A 14,487-nucleotide genomic window follows, 5' to 3' on the forward strand; every position below is an offset into this window, starting at 1 on the left:
CATGTTGCTGTTATCATCGGGGCTAGAGAGTGTGCGCTTATTGATATTAAACTAATAACAACAACAGCAACAGCTTAACTGTGTTTACTCTAAACACTGATGTAAACCATCCTTGCACATCTCTCCCTGTGCATCACACTTCTCTCCCTGGTTAACGCAGTGATATAACAATGTTACATTTCTACAAGATAATTCATCTGTTGTATTTTCAACAACTCCTCTGCACCAAGCGTAGACCTCCATTCTGGTTATCACCAAAGCGCACACAGGAGAGCTTCTTGTCATACAAGATAGCAACTCCAGCAAGATAGCAACCCTCTTTCATCTCAGTATAATTCCTCCTCTTCTTCCATCGAGCCTCACCCTTAAGAAGATTTAGGCTATTCAGGAAAGAAAAAAAACTTGATTTTGACATTAATAAACCTGACAAAGTAGTAGAATTTTCTTAAAGTAACTAAAGCAGAAGGGTGTGACAAACTTTTTTGTTTTCCATTTTAAGTGTTGGCTTCTCTATCAGTTCCCATTCACATTGGTCATTTCTTAACACGTTGTGTAAATGACTGAAGATTCAAAGTGTCCTACTTCATCCTCCATGGCTGGCTGAAAAAGCTCAAAGACACCTTAATGCTTCTTGGAATAAATTGCAAGTCATTCCTGTCACTAATCAGCAAAGTGTGTAGCTCTAACAGTCGCTGGCAGAAGGAGACAAACATCCTGCAATGAAGGTTTAAATTAAAATATAATTACTTTAAGGATCAAGTTAATTTGCGCTTAATAAATCTAAATGCAACTAATAATATATGTAATTTTAAAAGATATTCTGGCTACCTTGGTATAAAATCATTGGAATTATTGATCCTTCATATTTATCTGTTTAATGCATGAATATTTAGAAATTTCTAAGAGCCCTTTGATATTACTCATCAATTACTATTTTGTCAACATCTTCTCTTACTTCATTCAACCTAGTTCATCGTTCTTTGTTATTAAAAAAAATAAAATAAAACTGATAAACCTGAGAGATACGTTTCTCACCGACACAATTTCGGATGAGCTGTGGGGAGCTGGCATTGGCTAAAGTCTGCAGCAACAGGATGCACAATCTGTCCCTGATGGCAACTGGCAAAGACTGTGCTGCCGAACCTCGAGGTGTCCCGAACAGCTGGAGCCACACGTAGACTACTGAAGTCTTCAACACTTCATCTGGGTAGAGCAAGGCGGAGCACAGGTGGTCCAGCAGGGGCACTGGTGGACAGAGGGGGGAAACTGATGAGGACAAATATTTAGCCAGAATAAAAAAAAAAGTGGACAGATAATCAATCAAAAAAAGGGGTCAGTTCAACAGCAACCAATGAATATTACATATATAAATGCAACACATCACATCACATAACGTGTGCTTAAATTAGTCAGGTGTCTCAAGAGATACTATAAGAAAATCCAATTATCAAGAAAGGCCTTCGGTCTGTGTGCAAAAAAGTAAGAGAAAATCACATGAGACAGACAAAGACCCCGGAGGAGAGGTAAACATGATATCGTGACAGAAGCAAAGCTAAACAACAACAGGGACAGTGAGATGACAACGTGAGAGAGGATTGAACTGCTGGGGAAAAAGTTAAGCTGAGCTTAAACTTTCAGCTGTGACAGTGTTTGAGACAGCATTGGAGTGAAAGTTGCAGTGACGATAAAAACATTGACGATTTTCTGTTGGCGAGAGAGCGAGTGGAGTAAAATGGCAGGAAAGAGAAAGAGGGGAGATGAAAAAAAAATACATAGGAGAATTGTTTCTTGCAGACAGAAGCTAGGGACTCCCAGGTCTCGCTGTGTGTGACAAAAAACATGATTCAGATTCACAAGAGGGAGACAGACAGACGGGGGACACGAGGTAGAGCGAGACAGAACGCCAGCGTGGGAGAGAGGAACACAGATGTAGGAAGAGAGACAAGCTCAGATACTCACAAAAACAGAGGGGAGGAGACCAAGAGGGAGAAAGAGGAGTTATCCATATATACTGTACATAGAGAGACAGCCGTCGTTGCACACAGTGTTTGAGTGCATTTACATTCAATTACCCTGAACTTTAGAAAAACATGGGAGTCTTTGAAACATTATCTGTGACTCATTTTTAGCCCCAAAATGCCCAGACAAGCTGTACAATATATAAACTCACACTGACAATAAACCACAATACAAACCTGAAGATGTTTATATTTTCTAAACAATTAAGAGTATCCAGCAAGACAAAAGGTGAAATTCACCAGTCCTCTCACTTCTTAGGAAACTAAATGTATTGGCTTTATACTTTGAGACAAGACGGCTGTCATCAAGTCCCATTAATAGAGCGTAAGTGTATTGATCTATCTGCAATTAGAGAAACTTTCAGCGACGGTGGTCTTCGTTTGGTGATTAGCCCTAGACAATGGACACTTTAATTAAGGCAGGTGTGCAGGAAATACTTTAGCTAATGTATCATCTATGCATAAATGACCTAATAAAAAAAAACATAAAAAACATTAAAAACGATATAGTTGAGGATGTCTGTTACTAATTTTTGTATTTCAAAGATAATGAAGAAAACGCTGGCACAGTCGTACACATGATGGAAGGGCAGACGGACGAAGACACAAATGTGGCTACAAAGAGGAAAGAGAATCAAATTTGAAGACATATTGTACAACGTAGTGAATCTGAGGGATAAACAGTGTTAAAAGAGCACGGCAGCGCTGGACGTGGTAGAAGACAGAGGAACACATGGAGAGAGAGAGAGAAACGAGTTGACATAGTAGGAGAGCTGAGCCCGAGCATGGCTGCTCTGTGAAGCACATCAAAACCCGTGTGAGGCAGGAGAGACTCCCAGACATGTTTGATTGAACCAAAATATATGAGACGTCCAAGATGAGAGCCGGGCATTAAGAGAGAAGGAGAGAGTGAAGGAGGGGAGGAGGGAAACCCTCCACAGACACATGGTGGAAATGTAATGAACAAAACATGAGTGGTTGAAGAATAGGTGGAACATAAAAGTCTTCCTGTTGTTTAATGCCACCTTTTTATGACGCAAACACACAGGTAGGCATAACAAAGAGAAACCCCCCCAAAAAAGATGTGACGCTTTTTAGGGCATGTTTTGAGAGAGAAAACCAACCTCGGTTGCTGTTTTGTTGTCCCACTGTGACGCTGTGTTCTCTGAACTACCACGCTGCTCCTCTTATGATCTACTTTCAATGGGATTTCTCTGTTCTGCAATCCTCGCTTTTGCCTTGATCTTTGGCTTTTCACTCTTCCAGCTTCCAGTGTCTACACAGAAAGTATATTTGTTCGAGCCACCAAAATTCATCCTCCTCAAGGCAAACATTTTATTATTTATTATTTTTGTGTGTTTGCATGTCTTCAAAATTTCTGCATAGATATTACAGACCTGAGTTTACAGGTTCTCCCTTACTCTAAACTAAAAACAAAAGGTCAACACTGTGGAAGGCTCTTCACAATCTGCATTCTCTGTTGAAGCTTTTAAAAGGCAGCTAAAGACTCATGTATTCCTTTCTTTTGATCCCTATCATCTAGTAGTTGTAATTTTTGTGCATTGTTGTTCCTGATTTTTGCTGTTTTATAATGAACATTCTATCATAATTTTATCATTATCATTTTTTTTACCATCTTATTCTTGTGAGGCACTTTGGCTTTATTCAGACTGCAGGCAAATTGGATTTGTCTCTCAAATCAGATCTTTAGGACAGACTATCTGCACTGTTATTTGTAAGTGAGCAGATTAGATTTGGTGTATCCAGACATCACCAACCTATCTGTAAGGGGTTGCTGTGGTAACGATATACGCACAGCTACACTGGTGACGTGGTTTTCCAACGCTGAAGCAGCTGGCATGAAAGTGGCAGCAGACAACTGTTGTTGTCGTCATTGTCCTCTATAGTGGCAAAATCTCCACTCTCTGATAGCGCTCTGCTGCTGGGAGCAAATACTCTGCTCTCTCTGTCACTCTCAAAATGACGCTGTCTCAGTGTAGCGTTGCAAGTGATGCAAGAAATCGATGCATCTGTAGAAGTCTGATCAGAATTGCATTTCAAAACACCTCCAAATGTGGTTTGTATCCGGTTTTTGAAAAATGCATTTCATGTAGTTTTTTGCTGTCCAGATTTTCAAACATCAATCTGCATATGACAAAAAAACACATCTGGGCTCAGTCTGAACAAGGCTTTTGTGATATTTGCTCTGTGAAAGGTGCAACGATCAACAAAACTTTACTGCGTAAAGCTGAAATGCCAAATGCTGCATTAATGTGTAGCCCTATTAGAGAAGTTATGTCCTCAATCACTTAACACTTAACTTAATTTTGGATTTGTGATCATCTTAACCTGTGAGAAACACTGAAGCATGTACTATTGTCCTCCCCTTATGCTCCTCATTATCTTTGTCTGCCTTCCTCTTTCTTTATCTCATCAGTGCTTCATGTGTGCTCCCTGCTTCCCTCATTTCATCTGTATCCACTCTTCAGTCAGGACCCGGGGGAGTACGACACCAGCAGCGCAGAAACAAGAGGGTTGAGAAAGATAAAGAGAAAAATAAAAGACTGATTCGGGCAGAGAAAAGTGAAGCGGTGAGAAAAACAGAGGGGTTAATCAGTTAGTTGACAGTGAGTCGGAGAGAGAGCGAAATCTGTTGGGCGCTCTGGGCTCGTGTTGTCATTGCTGCGCTGTTGTCGTTAGTCCAAACAGCTCCACCGAGACTTGTTGAGTGACAGTCCACAGACAGACACACACAGTCAATAATGGCAGCCCACATCTTGCATCAGCATCGCAACAACCCACCGCAACCTGCAGCTGCTCGGGGGAGCTTGTAAAACTCATGAAAATACATGGGAGGAGGACGCACACAGCATAGCAGAGAAACTACAATTCCTGCTCGTTTCGTGTAAGTGCTCAGGCATGAAGCAAACACACACACACACACACACACACACACACACACACACACACACACACACACACACACACACACAGGTGTAAGTGATTAACAATTTCCCATCAAACAATGTGGTGAGATGGTCCAGTGAGTAGGCAGGCATCGTCCAGGTGGTTGTAGCAGAGATGAAATCAGCAGTTGTGTGTGGGAGGGCTGGTGAGGTGCACTATTGTTCTGCCTCACTATATTACACATGTACTGAGATATAAATATAACCATATGCTGTGTATGGGGAGTTCCAGAGAAAAAGCTGGATGAACTTGTATTTGTAGCTTTTTTGAAAACCTGCAGCAGGTGCTGGTGGTGTGGGATTGCCTATGCAGATAGAATTTTAAGTACGGTTATCTCAGTGCAGCCGGAGAGCAACTGAAAAGGTCATAACACCGAGAGAAATTGAATTGAGAAAGTTTAGGGGAAAGGATATGAAAGATACAGTCTTGTGACTTCTTTTTCTTTCATTTCTCAGAGGTACAGGCAGTGGAGTCCGGTTCAGCATGTGAAACACTGTTTTTAAAGCGGACACAGTAAGAATAGTTTTACACATTTGAGATACAATTCAAAAGCTCTGTTGAAAAGGTCAATTGAATTGTGGCTTTTCTTGTGTTGAGAGAAAAAAGTTTTTCATATCGTTATCTTCCATTTGAGATTTTATTTCTAACATATTTCCTGGACCTGGCTTACATTTTTTATTTCATTTCTTTTCTGATGCCGTGGTCAAGACAAAAAAAATAAAGAGATGTGACGGCATCATGAGCTACCTGAAACCTGACCTGATCTTGTTCAACTGCATTATTAAATTTGACCTGAACTGACCTGTGCCACAGTTTTTTGTGGATAGTCTACACATCCCCAAAGGGAAATTGATGTCTTTGCTACACAAGGTCAGTGGTAGTGGTCTGCTGCAGGGCAGCACGTTTACAGTTGAAAGGGATTCAGCTTCAGGTTGTAAAGCCTATTCGAGCCACATTAAGAGGACGAAGGGTTTTTGATAAATAAAGTCTAAATGTCAAGAATAAAGTCGACATTTCAAGATTTAAGTCAAACTTTTAAGGATGAATCTAATGACTAGCTTTAGTGCACACTTCTACAAAATGCCTTGCATTGATGAACTGGTGAAATTGTACTTAGGATTCAGTAAGAAGGACACTCTCCTCGTTTAGCACATAAACGCAGTGCGGTGATAAGCATTATGACTTTGAAGAGAATGTGCAGAAAATTGTGTCTGTTCAGAGGGAGAAACCAGAGAAACGTGAAAGAGGTGGCAGCATTTGTTGCATACTGAAACAGACAGATGGAGGTGTAACTGAGTGACTGAGTGTCTGTTGCAGGGTCTCACCATACTGAGTCACAAGACTGTAGTTCACATCGGGGACTGCTTTTATGAGGTTCCCCAAGAAGCTGAATGTAGGCAGCAAACGCTTCACACCGAGCTGGTCACTCAGCTAGAAAGGGGATGCAAAAAATAATAATCAATAGCGTCTCACACACAACAATGTAGAGGGCACTGTGTGGATGAACACGGCTCAGGCACATACTGGCCTTACGAAGTGCAATCAACAGAAAGAATTTATATGGAGCCAAACCCGGTGGGAGGAACGATCGTGTTGTTGAGGGCAAGAAACTTGTGCTTTTTCAGCATGCTGTGAGCAGGCGTGTTGCTAGGTTGGAGAATTAAAGTGCCATCGTGTCACAGTTCAGGTTGTTTGCGCTGAACGTTTTCCATCAGACACCTCAGAACATCACAGTAGAACTCTGTGCTGACAGTCAGACGACCTCAAGCTGCACAACCCGGTGACTGTCGAAGAAAACCCACCCGGTTGCTCCTGACCTGATGCCCCTTCTTTGGTTTTGGACAGTGACGTTCTGCCTTTCTTGAAATGAGCCCACTCAAAACACCTCGCCCGGCTCATTGCTGTAGACTTTCTGATCATGTCAAGTGTCCGTGTGACAAGTTCCCAAGTTTGACACAAAGTCTGATGTCCGCTCTCTGCTCAAGTTCACGGTGTCACCGTAAATGCGCACATGCCAGTGGACACAAAAACGCGTGTACTGAAGTGTCGATGTTGACAACAAAACTTAGAATACTTCCTCAGCTGGCCTGCTCTGTGCATGTCACTGTACTGTGCTCCACTCGCACACAACAGGACCAGTAAGGGAACTTTTTGATTACCCTTGTATAAAGCTTGACAGCCCATAGGATTACATAATAGCACAAGATCAGCAGTGCCATATAGGCAAAGATGATTGTTTTTAAAACAAACACAAGGGCCACCAGGCCAGAGTGAGATCAAAAACTCACCTTTTGTTTTTACTAATGAAAACAGTGATGAGTCAGCAAGCACTGATGTTATTGCTCTTAAAGTTGGCTTTGAAAAATTACGGCGAGTTGTGTCCTAATACCAGATGCAGCCTGATCTCACCAGAGGAGCCTCACGGCTGGAAAAGGTTCATTTAACACAAATTCCCCTAATTCATTTAACAAACTGCTTATTTCTCAAGTACAATATTCTCACCATAATGTTCTTTCGAGACATTTTGGCATCTAATCAGGCTCTATTCTAGACATAAATGAGACCTGTCTGTCTGCCTGCCTGGTGCTCTACCTCTCTGTCATCATTGCCGTTCACAGTCTACCATTTTCCACCTGCAGCGCCGGCTCCAGAGTGATGTTTCTCCCCTCCCCCTGAGGTGACACACCAGCAGCAAGAGGGAGACAAGCACACCGTCTGTTTACTAAACAGCCCTGGGAGGATGTGATGTTGGTAACACAAGTGCTGTTAATGTTGGGTATGTTCCTGCGCCTGCATGTATAAATGAGAGGGCGTGTTTCCCAATATGTCTGCAAGTGTGTTTGTCTTACCTGCTTGTGTATCTCGTCCAAAACAGAGCGAAACGACAACTCACTCTGGAGCTCTAAAAGCAGCTGTACCAGCACTGCCACACATAAACACACGCACACATGTATTCATGTACACAGACATCAAACAGAAACCAAAGAGGCATTCATGAAATAAACATCATAGTGAAGTAGTTTCACGCTTTTGCAGAAAAATCTCTGCTATTGTGAGAAAGAAGAAAGCGAAATCACAGTTCAATGTATCTATTGTTCCAATATTAATAAATAATCCAGAGTTTCATTTTTCTCAATTTTTCTTTAGGTTTTTATTTAGTCAGTGTTTGTCTTGTGAGCGACTGTGATGGTGCTTGAAGAATTATTATGTTATTATATGCTTCAAACAGACCACAGTGTTCATTGACATAACATCAGATGGCATTGCCATAAGGACAAGATCCTTGTGGGCCTCTCAGCTAAAACCAAAGCTCCCATTAAGTTGGCTGTTTTACACGTTCGCTAAGCCGATGTTAGAAATGTTTTCTGTCTTTCTTCTCTTCACACACAGATTGCATTATTTATGGGGCTCAGATGAGTTTCAAAATGTGCACTTCACACACTGTCTGTGCAATGAGCACAAGCAGTGTCAGATTTTAAGCACTTTAATAACTATTATAGCTAAAGTGGTCCTCGAGGCGATTTAAGACAGCGACCATAAAATCATGCTGTCATTTGCATTTACCAAAACATTTTAGCATCTTGAAATTCTGCAGTGGGCCAAATCTGTCTGAGTACTAAAAAAAACAAACTGGGACTTTGCTAAGTGGATAACATTGAGGATCCAGAAAATGCTGCAAATAGTTGCTTAAATCGTTCATTAAACACAAAAAGAAATCTGTTTCAGCTGTGCACAATGCAGCAGGACAAGATTTTCTACATGTCAAATGAAGTCTAAGCCTTTAAAAGGATGAGTAAAGGTAAGACCACCTTAGTTACAAGCAATGACTGTAATTACAAACAGAGAAAAAGAGCGACTCAGCATGTGTGTGATCTCATAAGAACTGCACACAGTGTGTCTATGTTTGTGAGCAGGATGTGAGTGTGTGTCATCCAAAAACTACAAAGAGGCATCTCTTCACCTTGATCAACCTTCTCCAGAGTGACTGGGTCCTGCACAGTCTGAAGCATCCCTGGGGACAGCAGAGCGAAGACAGACCTGATTTAAAATGCATACTTCACAAACCCCTTGCATGGCACAATCTCAAAAGGTTATATTAAGAAAAAAAAAAGCAAGAAAATGAATATAATCTCACAGGAAAAGGGACCAAAGTAGGTTAAGAACATAACAGAATACAATTTACAAAGACATTAGATGATGATTCATGTTAGAGGAGAGTGGAGATCTAATTAATCACAGTGACAAACTGTTACATCTACTCTACCTTACACAAATTTGACAAGATATCCAACACAGTATGTAAACAGAAGTCAAATTAAATTAGATGTGAAGCAGGTGGAGCAGAAGTGGTGGGTGTGAGTATTGAGGGGAGTAGTTCTGGGACGCCAGGACTGCGGCTAAACCTTCCCGAGGTGCAGAAGAAGGGAGGTGGCCAGTCGATAACCCCACGGAGATACTGCACACTCTCAACATGTTGCGGAGGCTTTGCGTACGCAAACAGTCGTATCAAGGTAATGTTAGAAGAGCATCCTGTGAGTTAGCGAGGCGTTTTGATCGATGAAGATAGGTAGTAACATTGAGGCAATTTTTGAGGTGTCGGTGTGCAATAATATGGCACGTTGCATGTGCTTTAAGTACTTTAAGAGATTAGATGGCGATTAATGTTAAAGGGGAGTGAAAATCTAACTGATTGCAGTGTACATACTGTTGCATCTACTCTGCCATGCATTAGTTTGGCTGGATGTCATAAAGGTCAGTAAAAAAAAAAAAAAAAAAAAAAAAAAAAAAAAAAAAAGCAGTAATGTAAGAAATGATCTCAATTCCATGGCTGCGTCTGTACATGTTATCCTATTAGCATGTAGATAAGAAAAAAACAGTGTGTGGTGGTGTTTCAAAGGCACATTTCATGTTGGATTATGCTCTCATTGGCATATAGTGACGCCCAGCTCAGCAGACCATCCCACAAGCACTGTAATGGCTCTTTTAATGTCCTGTCATATTGGTCAGAGCTTTTTACCAGCTTACCATTTGTTGCCACATATCCTCTTACTGGGCTAATTTGATTAGACCTCAAAGGCTGCAATAACCTAATATTTGACCAGTGAGGAAGAAGCATCAGTGACATCATCTGATTACGTGGCATCATAAAAACACACTGGGGTATAATTGTCTTTACCTGTCATTCTCATAACATCTCCAACAGAAGACTCGGTAATGCAGGTTGGGGAGGAGGAAGATATACTGGCCCAGGCAGTAAAGTATCAACCACAACGCAAGGCTAATAAAGACACTCTCCTCGGACATATTAAAGCATGATCTCATAGGGTCTTTGGCTGCACTGGGTGGTGGTCATAATATCTATGACTTTATATACATCCAACATGTATCAAAGACTCATAAATCACTGTATTTTGTTATCTATTGTGTTGATCATTCAGACTATAACAGTATAAAAAGCATATAACAAAAAAAAAAAAAAACACATTTTAATAACGACAGTCAGGATATCTTTTCAGTTTTCAAATTATGTTTTCTTCAATTACATCATTTAGCTTGTGTGTTTTGGTGCGAATAGCTGGTATTTTGTGCTTCTAAATCTTCTTTTTTTTTGTATGAAAAATAATCATTTCCACAAAATACGAGCTTAAAAGCATCTGAAACACTAATTAAACTGACAACAGCTAAACTGTCCACTTGACTGCAGCCTTTGTTGATATTTTTTGTTTGCTAATTCAACTACAAAATGAAACCCAGTTTCATCTCAGATCTAATGCAGCTGTCATGACTAATGAACATCACTTTTATGGACCAGACCCAGTTTAATACCGAGCACTTTGTAAAGGGCCAAATATCTGCACAGTTCATCAGCAAATCAATGTCCTGGTTTAATGCAACCACCACAGACAGCAGACACGTCTCTTGATATAAAGCTTATAACATGAAAGAAAAGCAGTGAACCGTAGGTCAACTCTATTACATATGTCGATCCTTTTTCTTTTTTTTTTTAACAGCACTTTGTTGAACAATGTGATAATGTCTGTATCTTACTTTTCGGGTAATGTGATAAAATCAGCTGTCTCCATTGTTCAGTCTGACCTTGCAGAGAAACTGTAATGTGACTGCAGCAGCAGCACGACAGCAGACTGACACAGCGGAGATTAGTTCCTACAAAAGTAAATGTTACACAATCGAACTCAAGCCAGCAAGATGTTCACACAACCCGTGCTGTTTAGTGATGGTCAACAATGAACGGACGGTATGTGCTCTGTCACACTTTCTGCCGACGCCTCTTGTTTTGTGATGAATAATCGACCTTCCAAACACACGCCCGCATTATCATCGATCAGCCTAACTAAGGAAACTATGTGCACCTCAGTAGAGATAACGAGTGTAAAAGTCCAGCGTTTGCTTCTCATAGACCTTCCTTAAGATTCTTAATGTCACGCTGCGTGCGCTGCTTCTCACCCAGCAGCGAAGCTGTAAAATGGAGAGAGACACCGGGGTCCTGTCGGAGCAGCTCACTCAAGGCCCCTGGAGACCACTTCAGCACCCCGCTGATACCGGACAAGGCAAAAGACTTCCTCACCATCTGTATCACACCGGCAGAGAGGGGGAGAAAGACATAGTGGTGGAAATGAGTAGGATAATGGCATTTTCACACATATTTCCTGGTCGATGACACATAAGGTCCAGACAAATGATCAAAGTGCACGGTAGAAGGGTTCATTCAAAACCTCCATTGAGCCGCAGTGAGTTCATCTTCCTCACCGCGACATCTTCGGCCTCCATCATTTCAATGACACAGGCCACGCAGAGCAGCACCCCGCCCCCCTCTGAAGGCCCCAGACGGCCACTCCATTTCGGGTCGTGCCTGAAGTGGACTTTGTCATAAACAATATCCCCGCTGGTCATTGTGGTCCTTTGACCTGTTGAAACAAAACAGCAAGTCTTTACGTTATCTCCCCCGCGAGTGGAAATGTAAACATACGTCACCACTTGCAACTTTCCCAAAAAATGCTCCTCTTCAGCAAAGTTGCTGTTAATGTTTTTTCTTTTTTTTTCTTTTTTTTTTAAGTTTTATGTAAAAAAATGTCGACGTTTCGACCAGTTCTATCACATAAAATACCTTTTTTTTTTTCCAATACAGCGAAGTAACCGTTAAACTAATAAATGATGTCGCAGATGAACATCCGGTGTAATATTAGCTTTCAGGTCGCGCGTGAACAGCAGCGCGTGTCAAAACTCAAAACTTTATTGGACAGTATAACAGCTTACAATTCACAGCGTAAGTAATGGAACATTTTTAAGAGAACTGCTAACATATATATATATATTACCTTTATGATATAAAGGTATGCATGAGAAAAAAAAAACATTTTTTTTAAATAACTTAAGTTTAAAAAAATTAAATAATTATATTGATACAATAGGCTATAGGCTATAAGTAAGGCATTTCATTTGTCATCAGAGGTTTTTAGATGTTTAAATACATTTCTTTTTACGTCCGCTAATGCATTTACTTTACTTCACTTCACTTACTGTTTGTGAGAAGAAATAAGTGGTTTCAAATTACAAAGGAAAAAAACATTGGGCTGTAAGAAAGATAACATTCTTTTCAGATTTGTCACTGATTATTTGTCGAAGGCTATTAATAGCAGAGTAGCAGATAATATCTTGAAGGGTAATGAGATACGTTACTGATAGATGTTTCATCGCCACAAAAAGAGCTTGAGTTTGCATCTATATTTTTTGGAGATAATCGCACTGAATATATCAGTTTGAAATAAATGTCTTTTATTGTAGGCTACCAATACAAAAGGAGACAAAAGCCTGAATCTTTTCCAGTTTATATAGCCTAATCTTCCAAATGTGATTGCCAATAGAATTCTTATGAAGTATTTGGTAAGCCTGTTATGATTACAGTTTCTGTCATAGGCCTTTATGTTCATACCATTCATAATCAATGAAGATGGTGCATCTGGGATGCCACCTCCACCAGACCATAAGTAACTATTGATTAAGTGTTTTATTTCAAATGCACTTTAAGTTACAAATTGTATTTCCTGTATTTCCTATATTCCTATATTTATAAAACTTCTTGTGGAAATATTTCCTTAATTATTAAATGTAGATGACATGGTTTTACATTAATTTAATTTTCTATCTTTCTTGTTGATACAAAGAAATAATTTCAGTAATTTACACAGCCATGATATCAAAAGTTTAAAAATCTTTCGGGGCCTGGCTGATGTTATCTTTTAGTATGATTATATTAAAAAGTATGTATCAGCACCAATTTATCCTCCAAGTAATGTCATTGCTAAATAATATGCTGCAAGTGTGCTGTATGATGGGGTGCATGAGTTTATTTTGCAGTATCATTTAGCAGTGAAAGCCACAATTTGGTTATTGCCATGACAACAAAAGCCTCTCGGCAACTGAGCTGCTACGTGATAGGTGTGTGGGGGCGAGTATCAGCTACTACCAACATATCAGTTTATAATCTCTTTCTATTTCTCCTTAAACAGAGTTCACTGCACATCAAAGTAGTGCATCACATGGAGTGCAGCCAGCTCAGCTCTCAGTGTTTCTCTGTGACAATGTGAGCGCTGTGTGCTAATCACTCATCGTTTCTCAATGTGCAATATGTTTTAACTCTGACAAATGTGATGGGCTCCTGTGAGCATACGGGAGGCAATGTGTACTGCATTGGGACTGTTTGCAGGAAGTGGTCAAAGCGTGTTTCGGGTGACTACGAAGAGGAGCAGACCTCTGACAAACAGTGATAAAGTATTTCTCAAGTCTCCATTTGTGCTCGGACAGGAGGTAGATCCATCAGTCTGTGCAGTTTTATTGGCCCCTGAGAGAAACATATACCAACAGAAAAGAGACAGAGAGCCCTCCTCACAGCTCAGGTGGGACGCAATCTGTCAACTTTATTTGACAACTGTTTCACACAGACAGTTCTTCAGGGGGCAGTGCAGCACAGATACAAATAGATGCAGCTCTTGTCCAAGCATAAGTGGAGACTTAACATGCAAACATTTGTGACATCACTGCTGGTCCTTTGTCTTTCCCTCATTTATTGAGAACCACTTCCTTTTCAGCCCCTAGACGAATTCATACAATTCATGTGTTGATTATGAAACATATTCCACCACCTATACAGCAGCCATTAATGGGGGTATCAATGGAACCTTTTTTCCAGCCCTCAACCCACAATGTCACATCATCACTCTGCTCACAGTACTGTAACATTTACAACTGACTGACTCCTGTGACAAAGATTTTTAGAGTAGTGGCAACATCAACTCCATTTTTTTTTTCAAAGATAATGCAAGCGAATATCCTGTAGGTTATATTTAACTGCACAGACTGAAAGAAATGTTGCACTGGTGATTCACTGTTCACAAACAATATATACGTTGTCCTGTATTCACAGGAGTAGGACTGTCTATGAACACATCATCTCTCACTAGAAAGACTGCAAACCTGTTTAATT

At 40.5% G+C, this 14,487-nt stretch overlaps 1 protein-coding gene across 1 annotated transcript in view; it reads right to left on the reverse strand.

Annotated features, from left to right (window-relative positions):
- The window catches only part of LOC138198215 (meiosis inhibitor protein 1), a 59,290-nt gene extending 47,323 nt beyond the window's left edge, over nt 1-11,967 (reverse strand). The window contains 6 exon segments of the mRNA XM_069149496.1: nt 1,036-1,245; nt 6,311-6,416; nt 7,835-7,908; nt 8,947-8,997; nt 11,451-11,566; nt 11,731-11,967. Coding sequence (XP_069005597.1) covers nt 1,036-1,245; nt 6,311-6,416; nt 7,835-7,908; nt 8,947-8,997; nt 11,451-11,566; nt 11,731-11,897 — 724 coding nt within the window. The 5' untranslated portion in view covers nt 11,898-11,967.
- Between the last annotated feature and the right edge of the window lie 2,520 nt (nt 11,968-14,487).

Source organism: Embiotoca jacksoni, unplaced genomic scaffold (genome assembly GCF_022577435.1).
Source record: "Embiotoca jacksoni isolate LCO1_2020_lvr unplaced genomic scaffold, fEmbJac1.0.p SCAF_15, whole genome shotgun sequence".
Classification (NCBI taxonomy): domain Eukaryota; kingdom Metazoa; phylum Chordata; class Actinopteri; family Embiotocidae; genus Embiotoca; species Embiotoca jacksoni.